The sequence below is a fragment of the Ostrea edulis genome, chromosome 7 (genome assembly GCF_947568905.1).
Source record: "Ostrea edulis chromosome 7, xbOstEdul1.1, whole genome shotgun sequence".
Taxonomy (NCBI): Eukaryota; Metazoa; Mollusca; class Bivalvia; order Ostreida; family Ostreidae; genus Ostrea; species Ostrea edulis.
The window spans coordinates 35954629-35970233 of NC_079170.1; the positions used below are offsets into that span (position 1 = coordinate 35954629).

At 36.6% G+C, this 15605-nt stretch overlaps 1 protein-coding gene across 2 annotated transcripts in view; it reads right to left on the reverse strand.

Annotated features, from left to right (window-relative positions):
- The window catches only part of LOC125654030 (cadherin-like and PC-esterase domain-containing protein 1), a 35354-nt gene that overhangs the window by 11277 nt on the left and 8472 nt on the right, over positions 1-15605 (reverse strand). For both annotated transcript variants that reach the window (XR_008796908.1, XM_056144177.1), the window contains exons 5-16: positions 13506-13593; positions 12397-12541; positions 8432-8609; positions 7954-8111; positions 6117-6189; positions 5607-5735; positions 4811-4909; positions 3079-3299; positions 2784-2854; positions 2503-2529; positions 2175-2367; positions 1236-1404 (exon numbers count right to left, since the gene is read on the reverse strand). Coding sequence is in view for 1 of the 2 variants with exons in the window: in XM_056144177.1 (XP_056000152.1) it covers positions 1236-1404; positions 2175-2367; positions 2503-2529; positions 2784-2854; positions 3079-3299; positions 4811-4909; positions 5607-5735; positions 6117-6189; positions 7954-8111; positions 8432-8609; positions 12397-12541; positions 13506-13593 (1551 nt within the window). In the remaining variant the exon portion in view is untranslated. The remainder of the gene's footprint in view (positions 1-1235; positions 1405-2174; positions 2368-2502; positions 2530-2783; positions 2855-3078; positions 3300-4810; positions 4910-5606; positions 5736-6116; positions 6190-7953; positions 8112-8431; positions 8610-12396; positions 12542-13505; positions 13594-15605) is intronic.

The window sequence follows — 15605 nt, forward strand, 5'->3', positions numbered from 1 at the left end:
TGGCTACTATATGTGACCGGCCAAAGTTCATTTGAAAGTTAAACTCATTTCGTAATACTAAACAATTTTCAGGTGAGAGCAGCACATCTGTTACCCAATATTGCTAAGGCAAGGTTAATAAGGCCATTACAAAATTTGTTACGTCTGAAGTTAATTAGCTTGCATTGTTCATGACAAAATATCAATGTTCATCAAACCAGTTTATTCAGGATGACGCAACTCATTGCTGAAAATGCAAACGAGGCCTACTTAAATTATATACAGGGTGGTTTGGAATTTATTTTGGGGGGAAAGGACAAAATTTTCCCTCCTCAATAGTTTGCAGGATCTTGTCATTTCTGGTGGGTTCCTATAACTTGTCATTAATTTAGTAGATAGATATTATCTAAGCAATTTTGGTGGGGAACATCATATTGATGTTTGTGGCGGGGTCAAGGGAGACATCATTCCTGTACAAGCTTAACCTGTTGTCTCTGCCCATCTGCATCAAAGCATGAAGGATGTCTCATGGCTGTGTATATTAACATTGAAGTTAAATGCCATTGAGCAAATGTTTGGAATAACTGGAAACTGCTTGGGGTCTGCAGCATTTCAGTGCTCAGACCCCCTCTACCTCTATAAAAGGAGGAAAGGCTACAGGCTGGTTGGTGTTAAAGTTCTAAACCAGGTAGCAAGCCAGAGACAGGGTGTAAAAGCTGTGCAGCTTGTGGGCCTAGCCACCATGCGTGTCAGGCATGGGGTTCCATGGCACTCGCACCTAAGCGAGGCCACTAGTTTGCCCTTTGGTTTATGGTATCCTAGTTGTCTCCCTTGACTCCTACTAAATTTTGCGGCCAGTATCATCCAACACTGTGTGTATTGTGTTTTTATGATGTCATTGCTCAATAAATTCATGTAAAGTACAAATTGGTGTTTTCAATTCTCACAAGTGGCTGAAAGATAATTCAATAACATTGTGAAAAGGCAGACAAAGCATATGCAACTATCATTGGCTGCAATCTTCAATTAAATGGTTAGGCCTGCAAAGTTATGTATTTAATAATATAATACTTCAATGAGCATTTTTCTAGCCAAAAATAAATCATTTTCATCATACTGCTTCACTTATCAATGCAGTGTGTTCCCAAAAAATTGATTGATAACAGAAAGTGACATCAACGTTTGACCTTGAGGACAGCAGAGGTCTTTCTTCTCTAGCGTGTACTATATTCTTTATCAGTATTTAAAATCCTTACCTGTGTCAGATGACAGACTCGTAGAGAGGGGCGAAATTGGGGGATTCCCCTTTCTTGTCGCCAAATCAAAATAAGGTACGTGTTGATGAACTTTGGTTCTCTGTTGGACTTCATAACTACGTGGATCTTAACACTGTTCTCTCCTAGACCGAGGGTGTACGTCATAGAGCTACAAAATAAAACGTAGCGAACTCTTATAACATACATAGCGAAGTCTTATAACATCTACACTGTTCTCTCCTAGACCGAGGGTGTACGTCATAGAGCTACAAAATAAAACGTAGTGAAGTCTTCTAACATTTACACTGTTCTCTCCTAGACCGAGGGTGTACGTCATAGAGCTACAAAATAAAACGTAGTGAAGTCTTATAACATCAACACTGCTCTCTCCTAGACCGAGGGTGTACGTCATAGAGCTACAAAATAAAACGTAGCGAACTCTTATAACATACATAGCGAAGTCTTATAACATCTACACTGTTCTCTCCTAGACCGAGGGTGTACGTCATAGAGCTACAAAATAAAACGTAGTGAAGTCTTCTAACATTTACACTGTTCTCTCCTAGACCGAGGGTGTACGTCATAGAGCTACAAAATAAAACGTAGTGAAGTCTTATAACATCAACACTGCTCTCTCCTAGACCGAGGGTGTACGTCATAGAGCTACAAAATAAAACGTAGCGAAGTCTTCTAACATCTACACTGTTTCCTCCTAGACCGAGGGTGTACGTCATAGAGCTACAAAATAAAACGTAGTGAAGTCTTCTAACATCTACACTATTCTCTCCTAGACCGAGGGTGTACGTCATAGAGCTACAAAATAAAACATGTAGTGAAGTATCATAACATCTACACTGTTCTCTCCTTTACCAAGGAGATAGGTAGTGAGTGCGTTTGTTTGTTTGCACTTTATTTTGAGCAAGCAATTTACATGCTTACCTTTCATCTCCATCAGAAGTATGGAATCTTGCTGTAGTGTTACAGTGTTTGGTTCTGGCAGTTACAGAGAAGACAATCGTGTTATAGTCTGTCTGCGCTTTGTATGTGGTGTGATGGGGGTCAAATTCTGGGGTCAGCTGGAGAGAGGGAGGAGTTAGGGTGATCTGGGACAGTAGTGGTAAGTCCTGCAGATCTATAATCAATATAAAATATGTAAAACAACAAAGTATAGGCATATCATTGTTAGCTATGAAAAATTTATATTCACTACACACTGGTACTTATGGACAGATTTCTCCTCAATTAAAGATAGAAAAACAACAAATACCTGTACTGCAGTTTGGGGATGACTTTCCTACAAAATACAATCAGAAACCTGTAGGTATAGATATTATACAAATCAAACTTATCAATCGCTACATAATTCAAATCAAATGACATTGTCAAGCAAGCAATTCTTATAATAATCGCCACAGCAGCATATGACACCTACAAAGGGTGATAAGTCTTATAATTAACTACAAAGGGTGATCAGTCTTATAATTACCTAAAGAGGGTGATGAATATGTCTCATAATTACCTAGAGGGGGTGACAAATCTTATAATTACCTAGAGAAGGTGACAGGTCTTCATCATTAAATTTCTCCTCTGGTATCTCTGCATCAAGCTTCCTTAACATACTGAAATAAAATCTAAGTTTTACTGGTATCACTGATTCTGATAAACACACAAACATATACCACGAACATTCAGAGACACGAAGGAGATAGGAATTTGTGTGACACAATTATTTGACAGGCCTGAATAAATGGCATTCATTTTTTAAAATAAAACGGTTGTTCTCCTGTTTTGCATTATACTTTTATGCACCGCACTAATTTTATGAAATAGAAAATGCACTCACAATATTGGCTTGTTAGGCACTCTCTTTAGATCGTGTTGCCTCCGCTCAGAGAATGGTTGATACACCCGTTCAGTCTCCGTAATAAGAGGGTGGACCTCGGCAGTGAGGTGGCAGCTTGGTGAGGTGACATTGGTGAACCTGGCACCTCTAGGATGAGTGAAGGACAAGTGGAGGAAATAGTCCATTAGTTGGTTGTATTCATTGGAGAGAGCAGGGTACAGCTGTCAATAGGGATTCATTTATGATTCTTTTATGTTCACGGACATTCAAAGTATTCTCGATGGGACGTAAACCATCGTCACAAGCCACGGCTGAAACTTACACTCCTCTCCCCTTTAACCCACAAGTGAAAGGGGAGAGAAGCATACGTTTCAGCCATGTTTTGCAATGATGGATGTAAACAACCAACAAACCAAAGTAGTTATACATGCAATATTAGCAATACAAAGGTCATCATACTCTGAAAGGTCATCAAACTCTCCGTACATTTTATGGCTATGTTGTCATGATTAACCTAAACATGGTTCGCACACTTTTAAAAGATCTGTAGATTCAAATTTCTCATTTACATGCTTGCCATGCCTAGTTACCAATTTTTGATTATTAAAAGTGAACTTCGGTTCCTAAATTCACACACTTATAGTCTTTGGATTCTGATCCAAATCCGTCAAAGACACCTAACATGTTACAAGTCCTGAGGTTAACTCTGTCAAACTTTCGTAAACAAATCAAGGCACACAATTCTTTGACTATCAGTTATCATACGACAGACCGATTTAACTAGATGGAGTACAATCAACAGCATACACTCCTAGTCAGAAGTAGTAAGAGATGAAATACTGCTTCTGTTATTATCCATTACGACTCCCCTCACACAGGACAGGTGTTCATGGTGTTATATTGATTGATTGATGTTTTCCGCCACACTGTCTCTACAATTTCTCAGTTATCTGGTGGTGCCCAGTTTTTTTTATTGGTGGAAGGGAAGAGAGAACCCAGATACAATGTACCTGGGAAGAGACCACTGACCTTCTGAAAGTGAACTGGGAAACTTTCTCACTTACCGGCACAAGCAGGATTTGAACCCGCGCCGACCAGAGGTGAGAGGCCGTGTGATTTTGAGTACGATGCTCTAACCAATTGGCCATGGAGGCCCCTCATGGTGTTATGATATGATTGTATTTTTGGTGGATGTAAAATACAATATAATGACATTACACTAATTCTGATGGCAGTAAATTTGACAGTTTAATTAATATCTACCATATGGTATGAATTCAAATTGGTTAAATTTGGTGATTATTATTTTGGTACTTCGGAACCTAAACATGGCAGATTTAGCACCCCCTCCCAATTTTTTTTTTTAATACGCTATACATTATCTGCAAATAACAATGAAAAAAACAATTCTTTTCAATTTTGATGAAAATTTAAAATATTTGACATAGTATATTGTAAAATATTTAACTTCAATCCATAGATTCAAGTAATCTTTTCTTAACAAATCACCGAAAAGACAGGCATTTCATTCCCGATTTCTTTTACTCCAAAACTGTCCTGACCATCATACATGGACCAGCCAACACATACATGTATTACAATGTATGTAAAAACAGAATTGATTGGTTCACAGCAACAAATACTCGCAAATCTCACTGCTACTTCTTACACACAAATAAATAAAGTTTACAGTGACCTGACATCTGAGATGCGTGAGAATGATTTGCCTTACTCTAAGGAAATCCACCGGCACCATAGCTTCTCTCCTTGTATCCAGTATGTACACCAGGTCCGAGTCCTGTAAACAGGAGGGCACAGGATATCTACAATGCTGTGGAAAAATCTGAGTACATTATGCAGCAAATATTTTTGTAAAACTCGTAACAATAGTTTTGTAATCATTAACAACAGCTATACATTTCTTAAACTCAATAATAATGATAATTGTTCAAAGACAAAGTAAACACTAAAATCCAAAAGTTTGAGGTCAAAGTCGGACAAAAAGTCATAGTATGAACTGGATAGAACTGACAAACTTTTACCGAGAAGTACCTCTATATGGATCGGGTCATATAGTAAAGGTCAAAAGAAAAAATGAACATAACTGTACTGTATTATGTGTAAAAAGGATGTTGATGGTGAATGCAGTTTATTTAGAACTGAACTGCTAAATACACAGAGAATAGTACAAATAGAGGATGGAACATTGACAAGACCTATAAAACAGATGGGAATTCTATAGGCAGTGCTTGCTGTCTGATCCTATTATGAATTATCATAATAAAATACTGTTTGAAAAAAATCATATCATGATATAATACTTTATATTTCGTCATGGTATAAAACACTTTGCTTTAATCAGGGTATGAAACTCTTTGTATAATCACTGACAGGTTATATAAGCCCCCAGATTTAACAGAGGATTAATCCCAAGGTCTTATGTTCTAATCACTGACAGGTTATATAAGCCCCCAGATTTAACAGAGGATTAATCCCAAGGTCTTGACCATGGCAATCCTTATACTCACCATTTTCTGTGGTTGAATTTTTCTGGCTGCTTTCACCACATTTTCATACACTGGGTCCTTGAAAGAAGTCAACATGACCACATCATCTACAATGTCCTTGGGCATCTGGCTGAGGTTAGAGTGTTGTGCCTGAATAAAACATGCATATTTGTTCTAAACATCTGGCTGAAATCGGAGTGATGAATAAAATAACACTGGTGTTGGATTTAGACAGGAACAACTCTGGTGAACACTATAGTATTATATTTTGAAATTCTTGTGCAATCAAAATAAATTGTCCATTTGTACAGTCAAAAACACATTGGATGATTTCAACCCTTGGATAACAATATTTACTTCATAACGTAAACCCATAAATTGGGCTTCACTCGAGATCTTATTCTGCATGATGTGGCCCCTAACATTCTGAAATCACACTAGAAAGTGTCTAAATACTTGTACATATATAGGTGGGGGTCTGCGGCACCCCGGAGAATGTTTGACAGAGCCATAACAAACTGTTTTATATACCTTGAGTAGTATAGGTTGAAACTCATTTGTAAAAACCACATCTAGATGAAGACTCTGAAAGCATCGACTGCAGCTACAATAAAAACAACATTTACTTTAATTGTCAAGGTGAAGATAACAAACAGTGAACTTGTAACTCCTAAACAAAATTAAAAGTAGAGCAAACACGGACCCCTGGATTAACCAGACACAAGGAGAATATCATGTGCTTTGTCAGTATACTAGAATTCACTGTGGCATGAAAATACATGTATGGAGAACTTAGAAACTCCAAACACCTAAACAAAATTCCTTGATTTTTACAGATTAGTAGTTAGTGTCTGTTTATCTAGAAATCCCTACATTGTATTATTCAGGCCTTATGTGTTTGTCGTATTCTTTATTACACAAACATAACAACTACATGTATTAAAGTAGCTTCAATCTCCAATGAAGCTTTTTGAGAGGTCAAAGGTCATAATGTTAGCCAATGTGTAAAAATTCTATCAGCAGCCGAGCAAAGAAGGATATTTCATTATTTGCAATAAGAAATCCCCAATAAAATGATTATCAATAGCGAAGTTTAATAGTTGTGAAATATGAATCAATCCACAATACAGACCTCCCCCCCCCCCCCCCCCCCCCCCCTTTAGGCTTTTTTAAAAATCCTATCAGCCATCTCAAACACACATTTAGATAAAAACACACTCTTCCAGAAATCCTTTGTCAAATAATCATACACTTCATAAGTACAGCACAATACGAGGATTGTAGGTTCACTGTTTCTGGGTCAATGCATCATCATGGTGACCAATGAGTGATGTCATACCTTAATGGAACTTTTTTGTAACCTGCATTTTAATTGGCTAATGTACAGCAGTTTGAGGCAATGAACAAGCATTGACAAAACAGAAAACTTTCGATTGTGATGTCATAATAGAATGATGCAAACAGAATACATCAAGTGTAAACATTTCGTAGCATATTTCACAAAACAAAACTTGATAAAATACATAGTGTAAGACATAAACATCAGACAAAATGCAAAAGTTGCATCTAAGAAAGAGAATAACCATCTTCTCATTGGTAATTTGTGACTGTCCAATGCTAAAGTGTCACTGGTAAAACTCTGCATTAAATCAGCTTTAACGGCCACACATAACAAATGAGATGATAATTGTTCCACGACTTCAAACCTTCCTGTTAGTCTAAAATGCATACATGTATGTGCATGCAAGTAATAACTAGCCATTTTAAATAAATTACTAAACTGGCCCAGGGACATACAATGGAGCAGTATGTGATCAAAGCTACTGAGATTGGCCGTTCGGGCTTCACAGAATTTTATTACAATAATGCCCCAATTAATATTCAGAGAAGTTTTTGAAATGGTTATCTATTTCTTAATTGTTTCTGAGAATTAAGATTTATAAGGGTTGTCTGCCCATTCAGAACAATAAGTTATCTATGAGCGTGAAACTGCCCATTAAGAGCAGACTGATTCCTCTATATAGGTTTTAGTCTATCATTTGCACACTGATATAAGTTGTTATCTGCCCACAGACAACACTCACCTACAGGGGTTGTCTACTCCTGATGTCCAGCCCTCTAGCTCCGCTGTGAGCAGGGCACTAACACTCACCTACAGGGGTTGTCTACTCCTGATGTCCAGCCCTCTAGCTCCGCTGTGAGCAGGGCACTGACTAACACTCACCTACAGGGGTTGTCTACTCCTGATGTCCAGCCCTCTAGCTCCGCTGTGAGCAGGGCACTGACTAACACTCACCTACAGGGGTTGTCTACTCCTGATGTCCAGCCCTCTAGCTCCGCTGTGAGCAGGGCACTGACTAACACTCACCTACAGGGGTTGTCCACTCCTGACATCCAGCCCTCTAGCTCCGCTGTGAGCAGGGCACTGACTAACCCCCTCATCATGTGGTTCCACCATCCCCGCGCCACCTCCTCCTCAAAATTCTGTTGAATACTCTGTCGTACGTGCCACAGTGAGGTTAAGTCCTACATTCAACAATGGTTTCCATTCATTTGAAAGAAATAATGAATAATATTTACTGTAAAGCAATGGATATATCTAAAATCTGTTCTTAGTTTTCCCGCTTAAAGGTTGACATACTTGTTTTGTGCTAGAATTCACATCACCAGTTTTACTTAAATTTAAGTTCAATCCCACTGAAATTCAATAGATATTTTCATTCAATAAGTGCATGAATCTTTGAGGTAAAATATGCTTCTAAGCATTCCAAGTGTCAACTGATGCTTAAATACACAATAACCCACAATGAAATTGATCATTACACCCATAATGCAAAGCAGCTGACCTGCCTTAAGGTCTGTCCTGATTGGTTGATGGTGAACACCTGGCAGGTGGAGTGAAGGTAGGCCCTAAGCGGGGACAGGGAGGTCAAGAGAGCGGTCAAGCGTAGAGAGAAGGGAGCCCCATCCAACATCAGCACCCCCGGAGACACACGCCAGAGGACACGGGGGTCAAGGGTCAGCCTTAATGATATAATAAACAAAATATAACAAGAGACACAGGGGGCAAGGGTCAGCCTTAATGATATAATAAACAGAAAACAATAAAATGAGACACGGGGGCAAGGTCAGCCTTAATGATATAATAAATAGAAAAATATCACAAGAGACACAGGGGGCAAAGGTCAGCCTTAATGATATAATAAACAGAAAAAAATAAAATGAGACACAGGGGCAAGGATCAGCCTTAATCATATAATAAACAGAAAAATATAACAAGAGAAACAGGGGGCAAGGGTCAGCCTTATAATGATATAATAAACAGAAAAAAAATAAAACTAAACACGGGGGGCAAGGGTCAGCCTTAAAGGACACATCTCGTGTTTTCAAAGTATACAGAATTACATGCATTTTGTCTTCCTTATGCTATAGAAATTAATTGTAATAGTTCGTTCGCTGAAGTATTGCGATAATTAGCCACAATACGGACTTAAATCTAAGCCCCGATTTCAAAAAGCCTAGTTAATTAGATAGGTAGTCACATGGTACAGTGACGTCATATGCGACCTTCGTCGATCAACTTGTTGTAAAAGTAGTGTTAGATATTTTTAAAAACTCGGGTTTCAGGGGCCTAATTTATTTACCATGGATAACATTTATTTCGATGTTGACAAATTTCCCGAGTTTTATATCTTTTAGCCACCAGTGCATACAAATAGCGACCCAAATGTAGCGAGAAAAGCGAGTATGAAATCTGCATAAATTTGCGAGTAAATAATGTTTACATGGGATCACTGTCTAAACACAATATGGTAATGCCATTTCTGTAAACAACTGTAATTAGTGTTGTTGCTTTTCGAAAATAAACAGTGCAATTATTATTAAATTTATTTTTGGAGAAGTTAGATAGGCCTAAATTATGATACGATTATGTATCATTGACAACTAGGCCTACTACCACAGGTGCATTTCGAAAAAAAAAAAAATAATAATAATAATGATCAAACTTAATTTGAAAATCACAATACTTTTAAATTATTTTATTAAAGCAACTTTATTAGGCCTAATCATTATTTTTTGTTATCAACACGTTGTTACTTAGGAAGTGGGAGCACGGCGTGCTGTTGTTGTAAACACGTACGCGTTCCTTTAAAAAAAATGAAAGCATTATCATTCAATTCAAAGTCGGGAAATATTATATTTTATTATTTATAATTGAAAGTTCAATTATCTTTTATCTTTAAATTTCTCTTTTTTAAAACTACCAGTTGGTAGACACTGCAAGCAAAGTTCTGCCTATATGTTGTTACAAGTGAAGGTCAGTTGGTGCGAGTGTGTATTGAATTCGAGAGCAGAACGGAAAGCATATGCCGTAGGCCTATATGTAACAGTGCGTAGCTTCGATAGAACCATTTTCTCACAGTTTATCTACGTTTTTGTCCAAGTGCTTGTTTGAAAAAGTACAGGGACAAATTCTACTGGGGGGTTTTATGGCAAAGTCGTTGTGCCGACAAAAAATATTCACGTCTTGTCCCTCATACCTTCCTTCAAAAATTAAAAAAAACACTGTCCAAAGCCTCTCTACTGACAGCAAGTACACCCTTAAACAGCACAAAACACCCTAATGCAGTGTTATTTACAAGCTGTTAATGTGATAATTGTTTATTTGTCAATTAAATCTAATCTGTTTATGAAATGGCTTTCAACTGTTTTCAAATCTTCTCGCTCGAGGTCGCATATGACGTCACAGATAATGGCGCGTAAAATATCGAAGAAAATATGCATATCGCAAGATTTGAATTTCATCGCTTTCAAACTCGAAAACTACGCAAACTATTTCATTTAAAATACATGTAAAGTAGTTTTAGGCATGAAATGAATTAATTTTGCTGAAAAAATTAAAAAGTTTAAAAACATGCGATGTGTCCTTTAATGATATAATAAACAGAAAAAAATAAAACGAGACACAGGGGGCAAGGGTCAGCCTTAATGATATAATAAACAGAAAAAAATAAAACGAGACACAGGGGGCAAGAGTCAGCCTTAATGATATAATAAACAGAAAAAAACAAGAGGTACTGTGATCAATGCTCACTAAGAATACCCCCCGCTTACCCCAATCTCCCAAAGGGCATTGGTAATAGGTATAAACTACCTCTTTTCTGAGTGTAAAAAACAAATGGCATGACAAACCGAACCATATTGCTACTTCGATGTCCAGTGCACGTGACCTTTGACCTTTTGACCCCAAAATCTATAGGGAACATCTTCATCCCATGGGTAGTCCATAGGTATGATATGGTGACTAGGTGGAAAGAATAACGCTTTAGAGCCCGGAAACCATATTGCTACTTCGATGTCCAGTGCACGTGACCTTTGACCTTTTGACCCCAAAATCTATAGGGAACATCTTCATCCCATGGGTAGTCCATAGGTATGATATGGTGACTAGGTGGAAAGAATAACGCTTTAGAGCCCGGAAACCATATTGCTACTTCGATGTCCAGTGCACTTGACCTTTGACCTCAAAATTAATAGGGAACATCTTCATCCCATGGGTAGTCCATATGTATGATATGGTGACTGTAGGTGGAAAGGATAACGCTTTAGAGCCCGGAAACCATATTGCTACTTCGATGTCCAGTGCGCTTGACCTTTGACCTTTTGACCCCAAAATTGATAGGGAACATCTTCATCCCATGGGTAGTCCATATGTATGATATGGTGACTGTAGGTGGAAAGGATAACGCTTTAGAGCCCGGAAACCATATTGCTACTTCAGTGTCCAGTGCACTTGACCTTTGACCTTTTGACCCCCAAAATCGATAGGGAACATCTTCATCCCATGGGTAGTCCATATGTATGATATGGTGACGGTAGGTGAAAAGGATAATGCTTTAGAGCCTGGAAACCATTGCGTCTACAGACGGACGGACGGACGGACAGACAGACGGACAACCCAATTCCAGTATACACCCCCCCCCCCACAACTAGTTGCGGGGGGTATAATAAAATGAGACACGGGGGCAAGGGTCAGCCTTAATGATATAATAAACAGAAAAAAATAAAACTAAACACGGGGGGCAAGGGTCAGCCTTAATGATATAATAAACAGAAAAATATAACAAGAAAAACAGGGGGTAAGGGTCAGCCTTAATGATATAATAAACAGAAAAATATAACAAGAGAAACAGGGGGCAAGGGTCAGCCTTAATGATATAATAAACAGAAAAATATAACATGAGACTACAGCACCAGTTTCAAAATGATGTTTTCCCCCCTTTCATCCAAACTTATTGGGAAAAAATATGCCCTGGAATTATTTTTATTTGAATAATTTCAATCTCTCAAGTAAATTATCCATTTCAAATGATGAATGTACTTAAAAAAAATTACATAATTTTTAGTAAATGTACTAGCTTGCATTTCAGTGTAAAATCATGATAAAAATATTTGCTCTTAATATCACTATACATAGTTTTTGATTTTCATACCCCAAATAATTCTTCCACCTGTTTATATAGGTCAAACTAGCAGGAAACATGCACCTACATGTATATAGCTAGGTCAGAATAGCAGGACACATGCAGCTGGACACATGTGGGGAATCACACAATGAAAGTACATGTATCTTAATCAAGGCCATTAACAAACACTTAAATTGGCACCTTGATTATAAACCTGCTATCCTTAATTTCAAGTTTCCTGTTAATTGGGATAATTAATACATTGTACAAAATTAATGTACATCGATACTTTGATAGACAATTAAGCTATTCTGTCTTAATCATTAACAGTTTATAACACTCACTTGTCTGTTGATGGGTGTTTTTGAATGGTAATGTTCCCATCCCTGTGAAGATGTACGAAGTCAAGCTCGCTCTTGTGTTGCCACTCCCCCTGTTTAATGCCTGAATGTGGGGGAAGAGAACAGATCGTTCTGTCCGACACCTTCACTGCAGAGAGAAAATCAAGACATGAAATCCACAATGTGAACTCTCAAAATGACATTGACCAGCAGATTTCTATCTATACTCAGTGAACGAGAATTATGTCATTTTATACGATAACAGTTAGTAATGAACGTCAACATGTTCAAACAGGGATATAATTAAGTGTACAGCTTTTTAGCCATGCTACATGTAGTAATGAGTTAACATTGACAATATGTCCTGTTTTTTCTTTCATTTAATTCATGAAGGTGTTGTACACCTAGGGGAACAGTATTGGATGGAAATCAAAAGATAATGTGCAACAATATTTTGAAATATTAAACTTAAAACAAATATCTTCTTTTGATATTGAAAAATTGCGATTTTGTCAAAAGTCACAGAAGAAAAAACCAAAATCGCTCTGTGACACTGACCAAATTAGTATAAAGCCACTTGTTACAAACAATTTTGTTTTTTAAAAATTATTAAAATGGATAATTAACTTTATATGCTTTAATGTGAGTGAAATCAATGATTTCACAGCATGAAATTCATTAAATTTTTGTCCACGATTTCTCAGTTGCATCCAATACAGTAGGAAAACTTTGGATTAGAGATATATAAGGAGGGGCAAAATATCACAATTATTGAACATCATAGAAAATATACAAGTTCCTGATATTTTAGAAATTTGATATAGTTGTACCAATTACAACCAGAATAAGCCAAAAAAAAAAAGGCATCCAAATGTTTGTTTGTCACAAGTGTCCTTAACATGCATTTGTGTTTCTAAAGGAACTCAGCCATTACGATACATTATTCCTGCACAATTTAAACTCAGTTAATTGTGAGTTGTCAGTTTCTGTGAATGCGTTTTGAATTTTTCTGTGAATGGCGTACCTGTTAGAATGCGTTTGAGTTTTCTGTGAAAGCTAGATCTTGACTTACCTGTTAGAGTGCGTTTTGAATTTTTCTGTGAATGACTTACCTGTTGAGAATGCGTTTTGAATTTTCTGTACATTACATAGGTAAGATGGTTCAGAAATAATTCTTTGTAATCGTTGTATGTTGTTTGTCTGTAAAAAGTAAATACATTCTTAAAGAGCTAGTTTGCACCTGACATTTGAAGTAATGTCAATTTTTCTGGAAGTGTATCTTTAATTTCTATGGTGAAGGAGAATTAGGAAATTGAAGACACAAACCGGAGTCGCAATGCTTGTTATTGAGCTACGGTGTTCTAATCTTGACCTTTTTGCACTTAAAATCTATTCAATTAAACTTGATTTGTCTGTTGGTGTCAACAAAATATAAGCAACAGAAATCAATCATTACATAAAGTAGATACATAAGCATGTCTTAATTCTCACAATACAGATAAAAAAAAACAAGATGTGTTTGTGAAACACAAATGCCTCCGATAATGGCCAATTCCAAAGATGGCCAATGTCACAAGGACAAATATCTTGGTACCAGTAGAAAGATCTTGTCACAAGAAATGCTCATGTGCAATATGAAAGCTCTAATATAAATTTACCATTTACAAGTTATGACCAATGTCAATTGTTTGAAAGTAGGTCAAAATCCAAGGTCAAGGTCACAGGGTCAAACATTTTGGTACCCACGGAGAGGTTTTGTCACAAGAAATACTCATGTGAAATATCAAAGCTCTAGCACATACTGTTCAAAAGTTATTAGGAAGGTTAAAGTTTCAGACAGAATGACAGACAGGACAAAAACAATAAGCCCCCCCCCCCCCCCCCCCCCCCCCCCCCCCCCCCAGATCTTCAATCTCAGGGGCATAAAAAGCTTAATACAATTAATGGAAATAAATAATGACCCTTTTGCACTTGATATACCAAATAATTACTTATATCGAATTTCAGAGTTTAAAAACAACATATTAGGAGTAATGTCAATTTCTAAAATTTCACATAATTTTCAAGGTCTTGTCTTCAAATTTAAAATGGAACTAAAAAAGAGAGGGGTACATTGGAGACCAAATTTGTAAATTATAGGAGAAAATGTTGAATTTTACTACAGAATTTCGAGTAAATTAATTTAACCTTTTTTAAGAATCGGTGTTCTATTTGGAAAAATATATCAACCAAATCAATAAATTACAACATTTGATCAAGCTAAAGTTCCAAGTCTCAACTACTTGTATCATAAATTATACATTGAACTACACGTATAGGAGTATAGAAATAGAAGATATATTAGATGAAACAGAAACTGTAATACCATGCAGATTTAAAAATTTTTTATAAATGAATCTTTCCGCCACAAAATATAGTCCCTACAAAACCCTTTCAAAATTTGAATTGACACAACTTTTTTTTCAACTGGATAGGGTTCAGTAATATATGTGTGATATGTTTGCACCACTGCAGGGATCAGTATTGAACCAGTAATTACTTAGCTGTACATGTAGCATCCTGCGCAGTTGTGCTCAAAAGCTCAGGAGCTAACTAAGTCCTTAAAGGGACTGATTCGATTTCCCCCCAAATTTTGTTTCTCAATTTAAATGATCAAAATCTACAGTCTAATATGTTTAGAAGGTTTCACAAAAAAAATTAAGGTTATTCATTATGACTGAAGCTCATTATGGAGAGTGTATTTCTTCTGTAAACAGATCTTATTGGTTATTAAGTTTTCAAAATAAATGAATATTGATCCAAGTTTATTATATCCATCAACATCTCAAGAATACTTTAGTTAAAACGTGTCATTTAAATGTTAGAATTTGTGACTGTACAAAATTAAGATGCATTAAATTACAAAATTAACATTTCACTGCATGATTTGTTTGTTTACATCAAAAGACGTGTGTTTGTTTACATAACACAGAATTAAAGCTAAAATATTGCTCTTATCCTAGCATTCAGAAAGTCAAAATTTTGGTTGTCAACATCAAATGAGTTATATTTTTAATTTTTAACAACACAAATGAAAAATGTTTTTTTAAAAAAAACACGTGAACCAGTCCCTTTAAGCAGCAGAATTATTTTAATGACATTGAACTTGTTTGAATGTGTGCTTGCTTAAAAGTCCTTGATTCAATGATATACATTGAAATTAAGTCAGGGTT